This window comes from Glandiceps talaboti, chromosome 13 (genome assembly GCF_964340395.1).
Source record: "Glandiceps talaboti chromosome 13, keGlaTala1.1, whole genome shotgun sequence".
In the NCBI taxonomy this organism is placed as follows: domain Eukaryota; kingdom Metazoa; phylum Hemichordata; class Enteropneusta; family Spengelidae; genus Glandiceps; species Glandiceps talaboti.
The window spans coordinates 12065536-12083767 of record NC_135561.1 but is presented as its reverse complement, the minus strand read 5'-3'; the positions used below and the strand labels follow the sequence as shown (position 1 = coordinate 12083767).

The 18232-nt window shown below is 35.2% G+C and overlaps 1 protein-coding gene across 1 annotated transcript; it reads right to left on the bottom strand.

The window, feature by feature from the left end:
• Positions 1-446: 446 nt before the first annotated feature.
• On the bottom strand, positions 447-11349 carry LOC144444635 (endoglucanase 4-like). The gene is made up of 10 exons (XM_078134130.1): positions 11065-11349; positions 7362-7526; positions 6754-6938; positions 6269-6431; positions 5323-5419; positions 4828-4990; positions 4063-4210; positions 3399-3567; positions 2646-2839; positions 447-1668 (listed from the first exon to the last, which is right to left on the bottom strand). Exons 1-10 carry the CDS (start codon positions 11270-11272, stop codon positions 1601-1603), a joined length of 1560 nt encoding a protein of 519 aa, XP_077990256.1. The 5' UTR covers positions 11273-11349; the 3' UTR covers positions 447-1600.
• Between the last annotated feature and the right edge of the window lie 6883 nt (positions 11350-18232).

Genomic DNA, 18232 nt, shown 5'->3' with positions numbered 1-18232 from the left:
AATGCTGCTGCGAATTTCGAAATCATAGAAAAAAATTTATAAACTTCCACAAGTTCATCATAACTCTCTCACATTTGCATCATGTGTTGCCCATTGGCAAACAGTTACACAATCTATCAGAATGATGTGAACTATATCACGTGATATCTCATTACAAGCATTCAAACCATCTGTTATAAATTCTGAAGGGTTGTAAAAGCAAGATAATTGATAGTTCCACAGAAGACCTGTCACATTGATGACCTTATCTCGTTAAACGTTAGTAATGCCATATATAAATATTTGTTCCTGACAAACTAATACTCTGGCCGATAGTTTCATAGATTGTGACATAAGTATTTTTTTCTTTAATAATTTATCATGCTATTTCTCTATCGGCGTATTTGAAAAGCAAAGTTGGGTCACGTCAGCTATTCATTCATACAAAAAATGACAACAATTCGACGTTGTTGAAATATTTTCTTTATGTATGGTAATCGAGTAATACATTAAATGAAGAACAAATTAACCTGAAATTGGTATACAGAGTATTTGGACTACATTTTTGTGAAATACATATTTTTGAAGCCATAGAAATAATATCCACATCGTTAATAAACAGAAACAGTTAAAATGCTTACATATTGCACTAAATGCCACGTTCTTGCAATTGGTGTAAATTAGGCGTACACTGGGGAGGGGGGGGCAGGTCGACAGGTACATACCAACAACTGTTATATACCAGTTTTAAAGCCGCAACTAGGACATTTTTTACAAATATTTTGTTAAGTTTTGTAACCGTAACATCGCACACTATGAAAAGTATTGCATCACATGTGAGTATACGTCTTTTTGTAGTTGTATACACGATAAACCAAATCAAATTTATTTGTTGGTGCGCACCCCAAAATTAGCGCCCTCAAGAGCAATCACGAATTCAACCTATTTGTGTACTGCTTTTAGGTAATATAGACCACTAATTAATATGGAAAGTGTCGATTATTGGTATTATGGTACGTTGCAGTGATTGTGGTTGAGGAAATATGTTGTCGAAAAATGATACTTCAGTTATAAATTATTGCAGTTTTAAAATGGCGAAAGATTCCAAATGAAGCTTTCGCTCAAGATTTAAACTTGTCACTACACCACCTACGACATATGAGGTTAACAGGTACGATGCAATTACATATCTTTAATTGCTTGAAGCAAAAATGGTCCCTGTTGCAGCTAGTGAAGGTTTAATGTCGTGTGTTGAAGCTTCACGGTGCAATACAAGTACTTCATAAACATTTTGAAAATGATTATACATAAATTTCATTTCAGATTAACACTGGTAAACGTACATTTACAGGCGTGGTGACAACAAGCTATTTGGGGGAACGTATAAGATTGTACTGTATCTAAAATTCACAAATATCATCATCCCTCGAAGTAACTAATCCAATCACTCATATCTATACCCAAGAAACAACCAGAGATATATTTTTGTTAAATCTACATTTCTCTAGAATATCCTTTCTTCACAGACGAAGATATCATAAATTGTTACAGTATGGAGATGTTAAGATTAAAACACGAATTGTCAGTAATCATCACAGTATTGGCACGTTGTTGCTGGACATTACACTTCTTCAGTAAGAATATAACATGCCGGTGGAAGTTGGTCATCCATTTTCAGCTGCAGTAGTCCTAGGATAAAAGGATAAATGTTATATACTACTGACATGCGCAAGAAATTACCAAAATTATATCATTTGATAATTCGATATATATATATTAAACCTTCACGAGTGTCTGATGATCGCAATATGCGTGAAACTCCGAGTTACACCCAAGAAAGAGTTCCAGTACTACCAAAACTATTACGCTCTGCCACTGCGGTATAGAGCACTGTCTTAGCAGATTGATACTCACCGAGTTATATATATATATATATATATATATATATATATATATATATATATATATATATATATACAAAATACACAAGTTAACTCTGAGTTACGACTCCGTACCATAACTTGTGTATTTTGTGTAAATAAGCGCTACTCCTCAGTATTGAGCACTTTTCCTTCAGTTTATGACTTTCCTCTTAAACTGAATTAGTATATATATATATATATATATATATATATATATATATATATATATATATATATATATATATATATATATATATATATATATATATATATATATAATTTCATTCTTCTTTCGCCGACTAACTGATAAATTTACTGCTGATTTATTTCTCAGACTAAGACTACTGACATAGTCTTTACAGTACTTAGGTTTGTTTATTGGTGGTTGTGTGTACACAAACTTGTATGTAAACAAAGGTTACTTATTGATAAGAAAGAACTAGTCAGCGTGTCGACATTTGCTGTTTAACTCAGATCTGCTATTTAAGGTGGTTGATTTAACGGTGGTTATAATATTTTTTCCAGAGACATTGTTGACATCGTTTGGTACAATTTGAGTATGTTATCAAGTTTAAAATGAAGGCTTGTGGTTGTTCCATCTACTTTTGAATTCTGTGTCACCCTGTCTGTGTTAGTGAATTATGTGTCACTGTGTTGCTTTTACAACCCTTGTGTTAGTATAGAACGGTATTAAACATCGATCAAAAATATTACAGATAAAATTATAGGTTACACTTTCTTTACCTGCCATTGCACCTTGGAAGGCAGCATTGTAATCACATGCTACTTCATTGTGATAGTAATCACCACGATTATCAGACCATGAATCGTCTTTCTTAGGACCACCAACTACTGCACCAGTCAACTGATGAGGATTACATCCTTGGTTCAACATGGCATTACGATAGGTACACTGTTCATATAGGTCAGGACAGGAACTGGTGAAAGTACAATGGAAAAGCTACTGAATGTGTGTGTTTGTGTGTTTGTACTTGTATTTGTGTCTGTGATCATTTTCATTATCAAATCAGACAGACAGGTATGTAGGTAGGCGAGTAGGTAGGTAGGTAGGTAAGTAGGTTGACAGACAGACAGACAGACAGACAGACAGACAGACAGACAGACAGACAGACAGACAGACAGACAGACAGATAGATAGATAGATAGATAGATAGATAGATAGATAGATAGATAGATAGATAGATAGATAGATAGATAGATAGATAGATAGATAGATAGATAGATAGATACGTGGATGGGAGAATAGTGGATAGGATGGATGGATGGATGGATGGATGGATGGATGGATGGATGGATGGATGGATTGGTGAATGGATGGGTGAGTAGGTGACATGTTTTGATGGATGGATGGATGGATGGATGGATGGATGGATGGATGGATGGATGGATGGATGGATGGATAAAATCATAATACACAAAAACAACACTATTGAAATATATATAGCAATTCTAAGACTATTAGATTGTTGCCTATACCTTGCTCTGTGATGTGGTCTACATGGTGGATCTTTTCCGTATCCAATAACAAAACTATGATGTTCATTATCACCTAGAATATAATTGGTCTGGTTGCATGCAAACTCTCGGTACACCTTAGGCGTCATATCATATTTTCCAGCTACCAATGCAATGAAAGCGGCCCCAGCTATAAGAAAGATAAAGTTTGGTATTTGTATTCAACATGATGTCAAATAGCAATGATTCGATCCATATACTTCTGCTTTAAACTGGAACTACAAGAGAGAACATTGCATTTAGGCCTGAAACGATCACAGCCTGGCTATGCCATATAGATTTGATCCATCCGGTTGTGTGTTTGTTCGTCTGTTCACTACTAGCCATGCCTCTGATATTATCAACAACACGTTTCGACCATGACACAATGGTCTGCATTGTCTATCAAAGTCCGATAAGTTAACTATGTATCATTGTGATGGAAAGAGGCTTTTAGTTATTTTTTCCTGGACCATAAGATGCATACTGCGCACTACCAGCTACCAACATAGTTTACCGAGATGTACTTAACTTGCAGGATTCAAATGATTTCCGATCATTCGGGAACAAGTTAAAATTGGACAGTTTTTCTGTCGGACATGTAGACAGAGTGATTACTAATAAAATCTGTTTCATAAACATTCACCTGCATATCGTAAAGATCCCCAGTCGTCTCTGAAGAACAGTCCCCTGGGTGTATATAGGTCGGATCTTGTGGACAGTGAGATAGAATCAAGGTATTGCATCGCTCTCATTTTGTACTTCGCATCACCCGTTATCTTGTACAGCAGCAACTGCAATAATATGAAATTTATAGAACAGAGGCCAGTTAGCATGAAGAAAATCGTCCTCTGACACAATGAAAATCTTATAAAAACCACATTTCATAGCTTAGCGCAACAATAACCTGAGCTGGATATGCTCCTTTTTTGCGGAGGATAACGTTCTTCATGGGCTTCAAAGCTGATTTGGAAGGCAGTAGTTTTGTAGATTTTACGATACATCGTACGTGTTGTCATTCCACCCTCACCCGCCTCCTATATCTCTATTGAGAGGGGTTGACCAATGTGTGAGGGCGCCCAATTGTGGCGTACCTTACAGACTAGTAGTATTGCGGATGAACTTGGCAGCGTAATACATGTTGTGGAGGTTCGAGGGTTGACGTCAGACTTACGTTCCTCATGAAACATAACAAAACACATTTCATTGGGATTGGGATTTAAAAATGTGTGGAAGGAACCATAGAAAACAAATAGTCGCGATACGACGTTGTGTAGTGGAGCGCCACCAATGGTCAGGGTATGAGAACAGAAGTAATGTGCCATGAATTTTTTATCCATCACGTTCTCCCTTGCTTGTTCAAAAATGCATATAGAAACGGTGAGTTTGGGTATTTTAATAATTGCTTTACCTTGGTCCCCTCTCTTGCATCTCCCCAAGAAAACGCCCATGAACGTCCCCACTGACCATAGTCATCGAACATCTTTTCAGCTTCTTCTAAGTAGTCAGCGTCATCGGTAGCAAGATAAAGCCACGTGGCAGCGTATACCATCTCATCTTCCCATTTTATGTTCCTGTACAAAACATATGATAATAGGATAAACTTATGTATTACGTCATAATGCTTGAAAATCGCATTCTTTTTAGACAACAATATATAGGAGGATATCAAGAATGTCAACTTTCCAAACAACAACAACGACGACGACGACGACGACGACGACGACGACGACGACGACCGTAATGAGATAATAGTTTTGCTAATTCACCATCTTGAATGCTGCAGTGGGAATTCGATGTATGTGTCAATTTAGCTACACGAGTGAGAGTTATAATATTAAAGGTATTCCTGATTTAATCAGCGCTGCCAATATTCCTGTATTATGTGAACCATAGTTCAACTTACTTGTAATATTTGTCAGCAGGGTAAGTTCCTTTGATTTTCGTCGCATATTTGTACAGCTCCTCTGCTTCATCACGATATGGTTCTGCAAGGTCGCCCTCTTGAGATGAAAATTCAATTTGATATTTATTATACTAATATTGCATTGTGCGACCTAAGATTTAATCTTCACAATAGACGATAGTTAAGCTTGTACGATACATCGTCTGGCGCGACTGTAAGCTTACTAACATTGCTACATTTCATTGTCCAGCTCGACAAGTAATTGCAATTGTTACATCTTAAAAGCCCATGAGGACAATATACAATAATCCCGGTGTCGGTAGGAATCTTTTTCAAAACTGTTAACGAGTACATAGATAAAACAACTAAACTAAAACTAATCATACGTGTATCCATGACAACGTGTCCCTCGAAGTGAAAATATCCATCACGTGCGTATCCATCAAATGATTAGAGAAAATCACAACAACAAAATTTATGCATCGAGATTGAGAATATGGTCTTTACAACATTGCATTTTGTGAACATAGAAAGACCAAAATGTCCGACATGATGACGTAGCCCAGGCATAATGTCAGGTTGATCAACTCTATGCTATGTGTCTCGCAGGTAATGAGTGTGAGTGCTCATGTGACAATACACAGACGGGTATATGGCCATACTGAGTCCTCACTTTGTTATACTTTGTACTCGATAAGGCCTAATAAAAAAAATTGTGTTGTCTTTTTAATGTCATTTTCAGCATCCACTATTTCTTGCCAGACTTCATAATTTTCGCGATTTTGTTATATTTTTTCTTGAACACTTAAAACAACGTGTAGGATTGGTGTGAAACTAAGGGAACCAAAATTTTTCTTATTAGGCCTAACTGTAAATTGAAATTGAAAATATTGTTCGCTAAAATTTAGGCATGGTTACTAAAAGAGTATCGTATGTAATTACTCACGCCCCGCTTCTGTGAAAGCTACGGCGCAAGAGGCTAAGGCTGCCGCAGTAATTGAAACAACATCAGACCCTTTCTTTTTCCCCTTTATACAAAATGCCTCTCGTTCGTACGTTAAGTCTTCGGGACGTTGCCAATACGTGTGATCGACATTGGCGTCACCAACCTAACAGTGATCAGAAGAAGGTTAAATGAGAGAGGAATTTCTAGCAACAAAACATAACACAGAATATCAGCACAGTTTATAAGAGAATTACTTTTTGTAACCCGGGAGATTAGCTTGGGAGTGGGGACACTCACTCAATTGTTTAGTTTACGACATCCAATTTTAGGCCAATTTAGTCAACAGATATAATTCGAATTTTGATCAACTCGCTGGTAGATACATCGGTCCCATTTGACGAATCATATACCACAAAGGGTAACATGTCCCCATAACATCATTTAAATAGGATGTCCCACCCTCCCCTTTGAATTTTCTTTAATACCTGGTAGCAGTACTCCTTTTTCTTGGTGTGACATTTTATGAAATAATCACATGGCCACTTGATGCTGTCCAGCAAGTCTTCAGTAAGACCCGCTTCTTCGTATGCATCCATGAATTCAATAAAACCAAATGCCAGCACTGACGTTGACCAAGCCATGGGGAAATTGAACTTGACGTTGTCACCAGCTATTGGAAAAGAAAGTGTACACATGTATTTGGTCGAAAAAAATGATGGTAATGTTTACATATGTATGGATATGGTAGTGACGAAAACAAGTGTAGCTGCAGATGCTGTGTTCAAATTAAAGGAGAAATCCTACGATTTTCTGTAGATTTAGCGAGATGTCTTTCCCCTCGGTCCCCATGACCGGATTATCTATTCGTTATTGGCAGGGAATGGTTATCGCTAGTTTCACCGACCGTACAATATACAAATGTATATGTTTGAGTCACATTGATCGAAATGTTAACACCTGTGTTAAGATTTACTTTCATAAGGAACTGTATGCACGAATCATTTACTTCGAATGTCCTTGAATAATTCAAACCACATGGTTTGCCATAAATGATCTTGACAATTCGGGAAAAGGATCGAAGTATAATACCTACCATCATACCAGCCACCAGTTAAATCTTTTCCCTTTCGATCGACATCATCTAAACACGAGTCAGTTCTCCATTTGATGTGATTGTCATCAGGCAGCTTACCAGATCTCTGAGCCTCATAGAACAGAATAGAGTAGTTCAAAACTCTGGCGTAGTCATGAACGTAGTCTAAGAAAATAGATACATGTAATCAAATAGATTAGCACATGTACATTTAGATGATATTCACCAATAGTTGTCTTTGTTCAGCCAAGGAAAATACGAGAGACCTAAGGGGCATCTGTCAGTACTCGTCTAGCGACTCGTAGTGACAACCCCTAGGTCATGAGTATTGTCCGACTGAATGAAGAAAAATATTGGATAGTAACATAATTATACCGGTCTCTGTAATATCAAAGAAATATCGGTGAAAGTAATAGCGATTTTGAACGTTTTCACTCATATTGGGAAAGGGGGCGCGATATTTCGAACACAGCAGAACCAATGACGTAGACGCGTGCTTTCGTGACGTAGAACGACCAGAGTGTATATTCCATATATTTTGTTCAACTTCACTTGTGCATAGTATAATAAATTTTAATCTTTTAAAAATATGTTGTTATTGGGTATTCCTCAAATTTCTGCTATGTAACAAGCACTAAAATGACGAATAGACACCACGGAGAGTAAAATAAAACATATGGAATATTGTTGACGAGTTTGTTTACGGGGGTGGGATTATATATTTCTAACCAGGGAGGAAACAATGTTGGAGTGTTCTGACGGTTTTTTTGTTGGATTGTTAATTTTTGTGTCATTTTCTGTACAGATTGCGGTACCTATCTATTTTCAATCAATATATCCACAGCTATCGCTTCTTACACTATCATTAAGTATGGCCACAGAACAGTATAATACACACGTTAAGTCAAGTTGTCTCTTAAAACTCGATAGTGACTCCTTTCCACGTCGTTATAGACGATTTTCAGCTGTTCAGCGTTAATTGGAAGTGTAGAAAATGATGAATTGCAATCGAGGCAATTAATTTGTCATAAATTTAGTTATAATTATTCCCTCAAACATCAATCAAAATATATTAGCTTGGTAGTTTAATAAGCAAATTCTGACGGTTATTACGAATTGCCAAGTAATAAGCATTGAAGTGTGTTGTCATGGTAAATTGATAATGAGGCGATGTAGGGTTTTTTGGGTTTTTAACTTGACGCTATACCACACGGTGCTCAAAGTCTTTTCCAGTTGCTCCCAACACGGAACTATAACGGCACAACTTCCTGTGTACTTCCCGAAGAGTGTGCCATCCACTGCAGCTTCTATGAACTTGGAATGTGCCTCGGAAATAAAATGTTTTAAAACTTTTGGCCGGTGTTACTTTCTTCAAGAAAATACCAACCTATTCTCAGTTCGAATAAAAAACATATTTGGGTCACGGTACAAAGTGTTTAAATGAATGTCAGCATGATAATAGTTTTAATCAGTTTAGAATCCAATATGACCGCCAAATACTGTGGTAACTTTAAGGAAAAATAAAGGTTACGCTTTTGTTTACAATAAGACGGGGAGCCATTTATTATATCAGACGGACCAGGAACAAGCTTTCACATGGCATAGATTGCAGAGAATTGAAGAAATTTGATGTTCAGATAAATATCTTCACGAGACACATTCTACCATAAGCGCGTATGATTACATCTTTCACATTTATAGTATTAAACCTCTATCGTACCGGGTGTCCAGTTTTACAGCTGGGTTGACTGAGGCAGAGACATATTTCAAATCTTTCCCAACACATCTAACCTATCAGAAATAATTCGCATCGGCAAGGTTCAATTCGAGAACGTGCAGATTTCGAGACAAACGGTGTTTTGAGTTCGTGGTAAAGAGACGTTTTTATATTGACTGGTATATCTCTTATACTTTATTAAATAACAATGGAAAGTACGCCAATATGTAGACATAGGAAACGCAAAGACCATTTATCAAGTTAAAAGTAAATACATGTGATATGTAAATATACGATATTGCTGACAGTGTTAAATTAATTTGGTATAGACTATGTCGTGAATCTTTGACATTTTTCAGCAAATTGAGAGATAACGATGGAAGGTGTTGTATTTTTTAAAGTAAATACAAAAATCAATGATATTGTAATAACGATATACAAAATGTAATAAAAAATGTGTGTAAAGCCTAAAAACCACTTGGTTCCGGTTACCCGACCCACCTAGTTTTTCACTGCCGATCCCAAACTGTTTTTACGTATTCGAGTACAATAAAATAGCAAAAATAAGAGTCTGGGGAAATAGTGGATGTTGAAACTGACATCCCCTTAAAAAAGACAATGAAAACTGTTCTTCCAATCTGTAATGGATGTACATCTGATGGGAAGAAACCACTAACACAGAGACCATATGGAAGAGAACGGAAACATAACTACGTGAACCATTCATAACTACCTCACACATGGAAAAAAAATCAACCTACCTCACTTATTGTAAAATTGAAAGTAGTCTGAACTACATAATGTTTTTAGGCCTAACAACCCGGATTGTTGGTATTCTTTTCAGTTAAATATCACAAAGGGCTCACTGAAAGATGTTTTTCTTTGACATGTTACAATATAATGTTTTCAATTTTTCTTTTGAAAGAATTTAGACAAAATATACCGATGCCAAGATTCAGAAAATAGGGTAGGTAGGTTGAAATTTTTTTTTTTAGTTTAATTTTTTAAACATTACGTCGACCCCAAGATAATATACTCGTCGTTCACAATATTTCCGTGAGAGTTTGATGAAGTTTAAAAGAAGTAAATGGATACAATTATACTTGATAAGTAGATGAAAATGTTATGCAGACTGTACTGTTATAGTCTAAAAGGACCTGGAGTCTCTCTGGAATACGTATCTTTTTGGGGTTTTTTAACTGACCACAGATGAGGTAAAGGTATGAAGGTGTACTTGGAAATAGAAGTGAATTTTTACCATTTTACCTTTTTTGCATGCAAAATATATTCAGGGTTTGGGTTTTAAACAAGGGTTCGTCCGGTTATCCGAAACACACTGTTTTTTAATTTTGCCTTTGTAATAATATTTTAAGCAACTGTTGCACTACATTTAACAAATATATGTCTATATTAAAACTGACTGCCCAAATAAAAAGTCCGTGATTTCAAGAATTAGGAAGTTTTTAAAAATATCAAATATTGTTTAATTCCAAATCAAATGTTCAAATTTGGCTGAAACTTTTATTCAGTTTGAGTAGCTTTGAAAAATCATGACGTTTTACGATATTCCGAACTTCTGAAAATAAAACATGAACAATTGAAACAGTAATATTAGTAAAGATACGTTTTTTCCGAAGTCTTTCTGAACGACATTTACGCTAGCGAATAAGGGCAATATGCATATGATTAAAATCTGATCTAGGAATGTGTCTCGTATCGTTTCCTCTATTTCATTCGTATTTTGTCGTTTGTTTTCGAGTTTTTGTCTAGGGAGGAATGATCGCCTTCTCCGAGTGTCAAAGTCACAACTATACCACAAATCCCTGCCGAAACAACAAAATCCGAAAACAAACGACAAACGAAAGATATAGAGATAAATAAATCAACAGAGTTGTATTCCTACGTTAAATTTCAATCAAATCGGAGTAGATATAAGTAGGAGTTACCTCTGACGTGTATAAGATTGACTCTAGTCGTTGGACTTACCGGCCGGCGGAGTTTGAATCACGTAGTCTGCCATCACATCAGCATCATCGTCATCAGCGCTTTTCTTGACTTTTTTTCTTCGATAACGTTCTTTGCTTTCATCTTCTTCGGCACTCATAGACCGTTCGCCATCATCATTCGCAGGTTGAAGGCATGAAACAAATCCCAATATCAATGTCAATATTACAAAAGCTAAGTACCAGCGCATTTCGCTTTCGTAAGGAATAACTTCCCATACACCTTAAGTTGTGTTCTTCAAAAGTGTGCTCACCAATATATTCGTGGAGTTAACGAACGAGGGTCTTTTATACTTTTCATTTGCTCGATTTTTAACCCCTTATGAAGCCCCATTCGGTCGATAGAGTCGTTACATTCTTAACTGTGTAAATAGTATATCACCACGTGATCTTTTACATTTTAGTCATTCAGTTTTCTATCCCTGAAAACAAAACAGCGGACTCATTCATGTGGTACCTGATATCTCCATGTGAAGGTAATAGAACAGAACCTAGTACACGTACTATGGCGCCTGATGCCCGTGCGTGAGACAATTTATTTTATGGAATTTTGGAACGAATCCAGTCAAGCGTGTCACGGGCCCCACTGCTCATGTTAATTAACAGACGATCGTACACGTATCGCAGGCTAGTCAGGTAATATGACGTCGTTGGTTTTGCTATAGCCGACCCCATTCACATCATAAATAGCCTTTATCACACGCTGTTCAAGTGGAGGATAGTAATGTTTGCATGACTGGGCTTTAACTGATGGTTTAAAAATGCTTCATTTAAGTTAGTGGTAGATTTATCATGGTCATAATTGACATATTCCACAATAAGAACCTGAAGCGGCACAAGCTGAGTTTTTAAGTGTTTTATACAGCTCATGGTTAGTATGTCAAACCCCAATTAAACTATTGTATATAATGTATTGCCGGTGCATGCCTTCTATAACATCGTAACTTCTTGTCTTCAGGCATTGTTAGTACAGGTGATTGTGTATGGTAACGAGGTCTTCAATATGTTTGTATTCAAAAACAATGACGTTATCGGATTGTTAACAAGTTATGTCTTAATACCAGGGTTAACTGAGTTCTAAACAGTAAACTGCAAGACTTAATGATGTTTGAATTTTAAACACTTCGAGCACTGTACATTTGATCTAAAAAGCACCCAAAAAAGGTATAAACGCATATTGCACCTCTTTAAGTAGAATTATAATTTTGATAGTCATTAAACTTTGCTGGTAGAATTTTATTTCTATATCCGTAATTTATTCTGGATTGGAACGTCTCTGAAACTTTCAATACGTAAAATTGGTTTCGAAATACAAGTCTAGAACACCGGCCGTGAACACGACATGAATTAAATACATTTTTAAAGATTTATGAACCCATTTAATTAAACAATATATCACAAGGCAGGACTTTCATTGTCATTTTATGATTCAATTATATACTTGGTCATGATGTCTCCAAATCTCCAACTATGCTACAAAAATTAATAACCTTTGCGCAATAAGAACCCTTCAGATACATTAAAGTATCACCATGAGTGGTCCATACTAAACTTTTCCTTTGACGATTTTAACTAATTTTTTTTTAAAGCGAGCTCTGATTGCATATGCTGTTACATGTCATAAAATGTATACGCATGTAAATTATAGAATTACAACATTTTCATTGCATTCTAAAAAGAGCATTTTGGATGTAATTACTGACATATATCTAAAATATTATTCATGATTCATCATTAACAACGAAATTGCATAATGCAAAATACCTAGAAATTATTACATATTATGTTAGAGAATGTCGCACATATTAAACGTTTTATTTCTTGCAGAAATTGTTTTGCTTTGACACAGAAAAATAATCTCTTATCAACTCAGAAAAGGCTCGGGTTGCTTATTTACGCTTGCTCTATACTCGACACATTGTCATATAATGTATATTAAAATGTCACTATGATTTTTTGTACACTTTATCTTGTAAATAAACTAATTTCCGGTAGTTCCGACAGCTTTTATTTCCTGCTGACATATTCAGTAAACTAATTCAATATTTAAAGCAATGTTAACGTTCGTAATTAAACTATAGCTCTCACTAAATGGTACATGCTGTGTTTAATGCGTTTTAGGGGCACATTTTGCTCTCTGTTATACAAAGGTGCATTATTATTCTCCGTAGAAGTGTGGATGGTCATTAGTCTGAATATTATCCCACAATTGTGTCCATACATGTACAGGGTCAGACAAATTATGAAGACGAAGCCCAGTCCTCAACCGCTGATTGAAATGCATTTACTGATGTAAAATGAATTATATATTTCAGTGGATAGATTGTTCCTGATACATACATGTATTGTTGAAGAAAGAATGAGTTGAGCTATAGATCTGTTCTTGCATGTGGCAGAAGTAGTTTATGAGAATGTCCTCGAGTCACACGTTTGTTTTCCTAGATGACTCCCGTTCTTCGCACGTAATGACTTGATTTATATTATATTGAAGCATACTTAACCATAACTTTTTACTGATAGAAAGAAATGGTATTCAATATAATCTATAAACAATAGGTATCTAATATCATGGAGGATATGCATCAACTGTTCATACATTGCCAGAATGTACTTTTAATTCCGGTGGCCCACAGGTGACATAGGAACAGTACATTTGTGGAAGAAATAATTAATTTTTTGAGCTAATTATTTAGTACAAAGATAAAAAATTTCTTTTATTGCACTAAACATTACTTTTTTGGATCAAAATAGCAATATCAAAGGAAAAAGACAAAACTTCCTTTTACAAAGCTGAAATTTTTTTTGCATAACAAGATTTTTACTTAGTGTGACCCCAATTTTTTTCCAGAGCAGAAAATTTATTCGCATAACAAGATTTTTACTTAGTGAGGCCCCAATTTTTTTTCCAGAGCAGAAAATTTATTCGCATAACAAGATTTTTACTTAGTGAGGCCCAATTTTTTTTCCACTGAGAGCAGAAAATTTATTCGCATAACAAGATTTTTACACTGGTATTAATATTGTCATCGTCAGTTTACGTACCTATACACTGTCACTAGACATGGACAAAGTCAATGAATTTAAAGTTGAACAGACTGAGTTTAGAATTTTTCTTGCGCGAATGAAATTCTTCAAACCCATATCAAACAGTGTATGTCGTGGATGACAATAAATACGGTGGCCCACAGGTGGCATAATTTTTTCCCCAAGAATAAAATTTTTAATTCTTTAAAGGAATCTTTTATTTTTCAAGCGTAAACTTAAATACTTTGTATAAAAATGATACATCCCAAGAACAGACTTTTCAAATTCCAAGTCAAAACTAAATTTGATGGCATGAGTTAAGTTTAATTTCAATATGTGCAACTCTCTGTCTCTGAGGATGCAATTTAGTTTCAACTGGCCTATTTATTCTGTGAAGGTATACAAACTCTCTCTGGACATGACAACATATTTTTTTCACACCGCAAACTTATTTTAATGGCGACGGAAGTGAAGTAATCCCACAATTACTCGGAACTGCTAACAATGTCATAAATTCCAAAGTTGCACTTTAACATCTCCTTCACTCGAAAACCTTGGATGTATCGAATTTGCTTTCACTTTCTTCACAACGCCATCAATTTACAACATATACGTATAGAGCAGTGATCTAACAACATATTGAACTCGTAATATCAGACTCGAACATAATGCTTTATTGTAAAGTCAAAATTCTAAACAAACCATTTGATGATTCCAGACATAATATTCTATTCGTAGCATTGACTCTCACTTTTAAGTGAAAGGTCATTTGGTTAAATCTAAATGCTGCTGCATTTTTCGAAATCATAAAAAAATTATAAACTTCTACAAGTTCATCATAACTTTACTTTTCTTTTGCGTCGCGTGTTGTCCATTGGGAAGCAGTTGCACAATCTATCAAGATGATGTTAATCACATCACGTGATATCACATTACAAGCATTCAAAACATCCGTTATAACGTCTGAAGGGTTGTAAAAGGAAGATAATTGATAGTTCCACAGAAGACCTGTCATGTTGATGACCTTATCTCGTAAAACGTTAGTAATGCCCTATATAAATATTTGTTCATGACAAACTACTCTGGCCGACAGTCACATAGATTGTGGCACAATTACTTTGATTAATTTATTAATTTGCCATGCTATTTCTCTATCGGGGTATTTAAAAAGCAAAGTTGGGTCACGTCAGCTATCCATTCATACAAAAAATGACAACAATTCGACGTTGTTGAAATGTTTTCTTTATGTATGGTAATCGAGTAATACATTAAATGAAGAACAAATTAACTTGAAATTGGTAAATACAGAGTATTTGGACTACATTTTTGTGATAATACATATTTTGAAGCCATAGAAATAATAGGTAATATCCATATCGTTAATAAAAAGAAACAGTTATAATGCTTACATATTGCACTAAATGCTACGTTCTTACAATTGGTGTCAATCAGGCGTACACTGGAGGGCGGGTCGACAGCTACGTATCAACAACTGTTACATACCAGATTTAAAGCTGCAGCTAGGACTTTTTTTCAAAATGTTTTGTTTAAGTACTGTAACTTTCTCGTAACATCGTACACTATAAAAAGTATTGCATCACCTGTGAGTATACGTCTTTTCGTAGCTGTATACATGATAAACCAAATCAAATTTATTTGTGGGTGTGCACGAGTTCAAAATATTTGTGTACTGCTTTTGGGTAATATTGACCACTGATTAATATGGAAAACGTCAATTAGTGATATTATGGTACGTTTCAGTGATTGTGGGTGAGTGTTCTGACATTTTTTGGTTGGATTATTGATTTTTGTGTCATTCCCTGTACAGATTGTGGTACCTATCTATTTTCAATCAATATACAACAGCTATCTCTTCTAGCAGTATCATTAGGTATGGCCACAGAACAGTATAATACACACGTTAAGTCAAGTTCTCTCTTTAAACTCATTTCTCCGATAGTGACTCCTTTCCACGTCGTTATAGTCGATTGTCAGCTGTTCAGCGTTAATTGGAAGTTTAAGAAATGATGAATTGCAATCGAGGCAATTAATTTGTCACAACTTCAGTTATAACCATTCTATCAAACATCTATCAAAATATATTAGCTTGGTAGTTTAATAAGCAAATTCTGACGATTTTTATGAATTGCCAAGTAATAAGCATTAAAGTCACGTGTGTTGTCATGGTAAATTGATAATAAAGGCGATGTAGGTTTTGTTTTACATGATGCAATACCACACTGTGCCCAACGTCTTTTCAAGTTGCTCCCAACACGTAACTATAACGGCACAACTCCCTGTATACTTCTTGAAGAGTGTGCCATCCATTGCAGCCGCTATTAACCTGGAATGTGCCTCGGAAATAAAATGTTTTAAAACTGTTGGTGTTACTTTCTTCAAGAAAATACCAACCTATTCTCAGTTCGAATCAAGAAAAATATTTGGCTCACGGTATAAATTGTTTAAATGAATATCAGCATGATATTAGTTTTAATCATTTTAGAATCCAATATGGTCGCCAAACACTGTGGTAACTTTAAGGGAAAATAAAGGTTACGCTTTTGTTTACAATAAGACGGGGAGCCCTTAAAGTTCATTTATTACATCAAACGGACCAGGAACAATCTTTCACATGGCATAGATTGAAATGAATTGATGTTCAGATAAATATCTTCACGAGACGCGATCTACCTTAAGCGCCTATGATTACATCTTTCACATTTATAGCAACCTCTATCTTACCAGGTGTCCAGTTTTACAGCTCACAGACAAGGCAAACGGTTTTTTGAGTTCGTGTTAAAGTGATATTTTTTATTGACTGGTATATCTCACATACTTTATTACATAACAATGTCAAGTACGCCAAAATGTTGACGTATGAAACGCAAAGACCATTTATCAAGTTAAAAGTAAGTACATGTGATATGTAAATATACGATATTGGTGATAGGGTTAAATTATTTTTTATTAGACTATGTCGTTAATCTTTGACATTTTTCAGCAAATTGCGAAATAACAATCGAAGGTGTTGTATTGTATTTTTTAAAGAAAATACAAAAATTAATGATGTTGTGATAATGATATGCAAAATTTAATAAAAAATGTGTCTAAAGCCTAAAAAAATGTTTGGTTCCGGTTATCCGACCCACCCAGTTTTTCACTGCCGATCCTTAACTGTTTTTACGTATTCGAGTACAATAAAATCGCGAACATTTTGAAGATATCACCTTAAAAGACAATAAAAACTGTTCTTCAAATCTGTAATGGGTGTACATCTGATGAGAAGAAACCATTAACATGTATAGAGACCATATGGAAAAGAACAGAAACAGAACTACCTGAACCATAACTACCTCACACATGGAAAAAAAATCTACCCACCCCACTTATTCTAAAATTGAACGTTTTAGGTATAACAACCTGGACCGTTGGTATTCTTTTCAGTTAAATATCACAAAGGGCTCATTGAAATCCTTCTTTTGAAAGATTTTAGACAAAAGATAACGACGACAAGATTCAGAAAATCGGGTAGGTAGGTTGGAATTTTATTTTTTAGTTTAAATTTTTAAACATTACGTCAACCCCAAGATAAGATACTTGTCGGTCACAATATTTCCATGAGAGTTTACAAGAAGTAAATGGAGGCAATTACATAAGTAGATGAAAACGTTATGGAGACTGTACTGTTATAGTCTAAAAGACGTGGGTTCTCTCTGGAATACGTTTCCTTTTTGATTTTTTTTAACTGACCACAGATAAGGTTAAGGTATAAAGGTGTACGTGGAAATAGAAGTAAATTTTTACCATTTTACCTTTTTTGCATGCAAAAAATATTCAGGGTTTGGGTTTTAAACAAGGGTTCGTCCGGTTATCGGAAACACACTGTTTTTTAATTTGGCCTTTGTAATAATATTTTAAGCAACTGTTGCACTACACTTAACAGAAATATGACTGTATTAAAACTAACTGCCCAGATAAAAAGTCCGCGATTTCATGAATTAGGAGGTTTTTAAAATATCAAATATTGTTTAATTCCAAATCAAATGTTCAAATTTGGCTGAATCCTTTATTCAGTTTGGGTAGCTTCGAAAAACCATAAAATTTTACGATATTCCACACTTCTGAAA

Bases quoted from the DNA above. Each gene is read 5' to 3' on its own strand.
- LOC144444635 (XM_078134130.1), bottom strand. From the start codon at position 11,272: ATGCGCTGGTACTTAGCTTTTGTAATATTGACATTGATATTGGGATTT. The intron at 3,568-4,062 runs GTGAATGTTTAT...TCTTTCTTATAG, and splicing joins GGGATCTTTACGATATGCAG to CTGGGGCCGCTTTCATTGCA. The intron at 2,840-3,398 runs GTATAGGCAACA...TACTTTCACCAG, and splicing joins AGACCACATCACAGAGCAAG to TTCCTGTCCTGACCTATATG.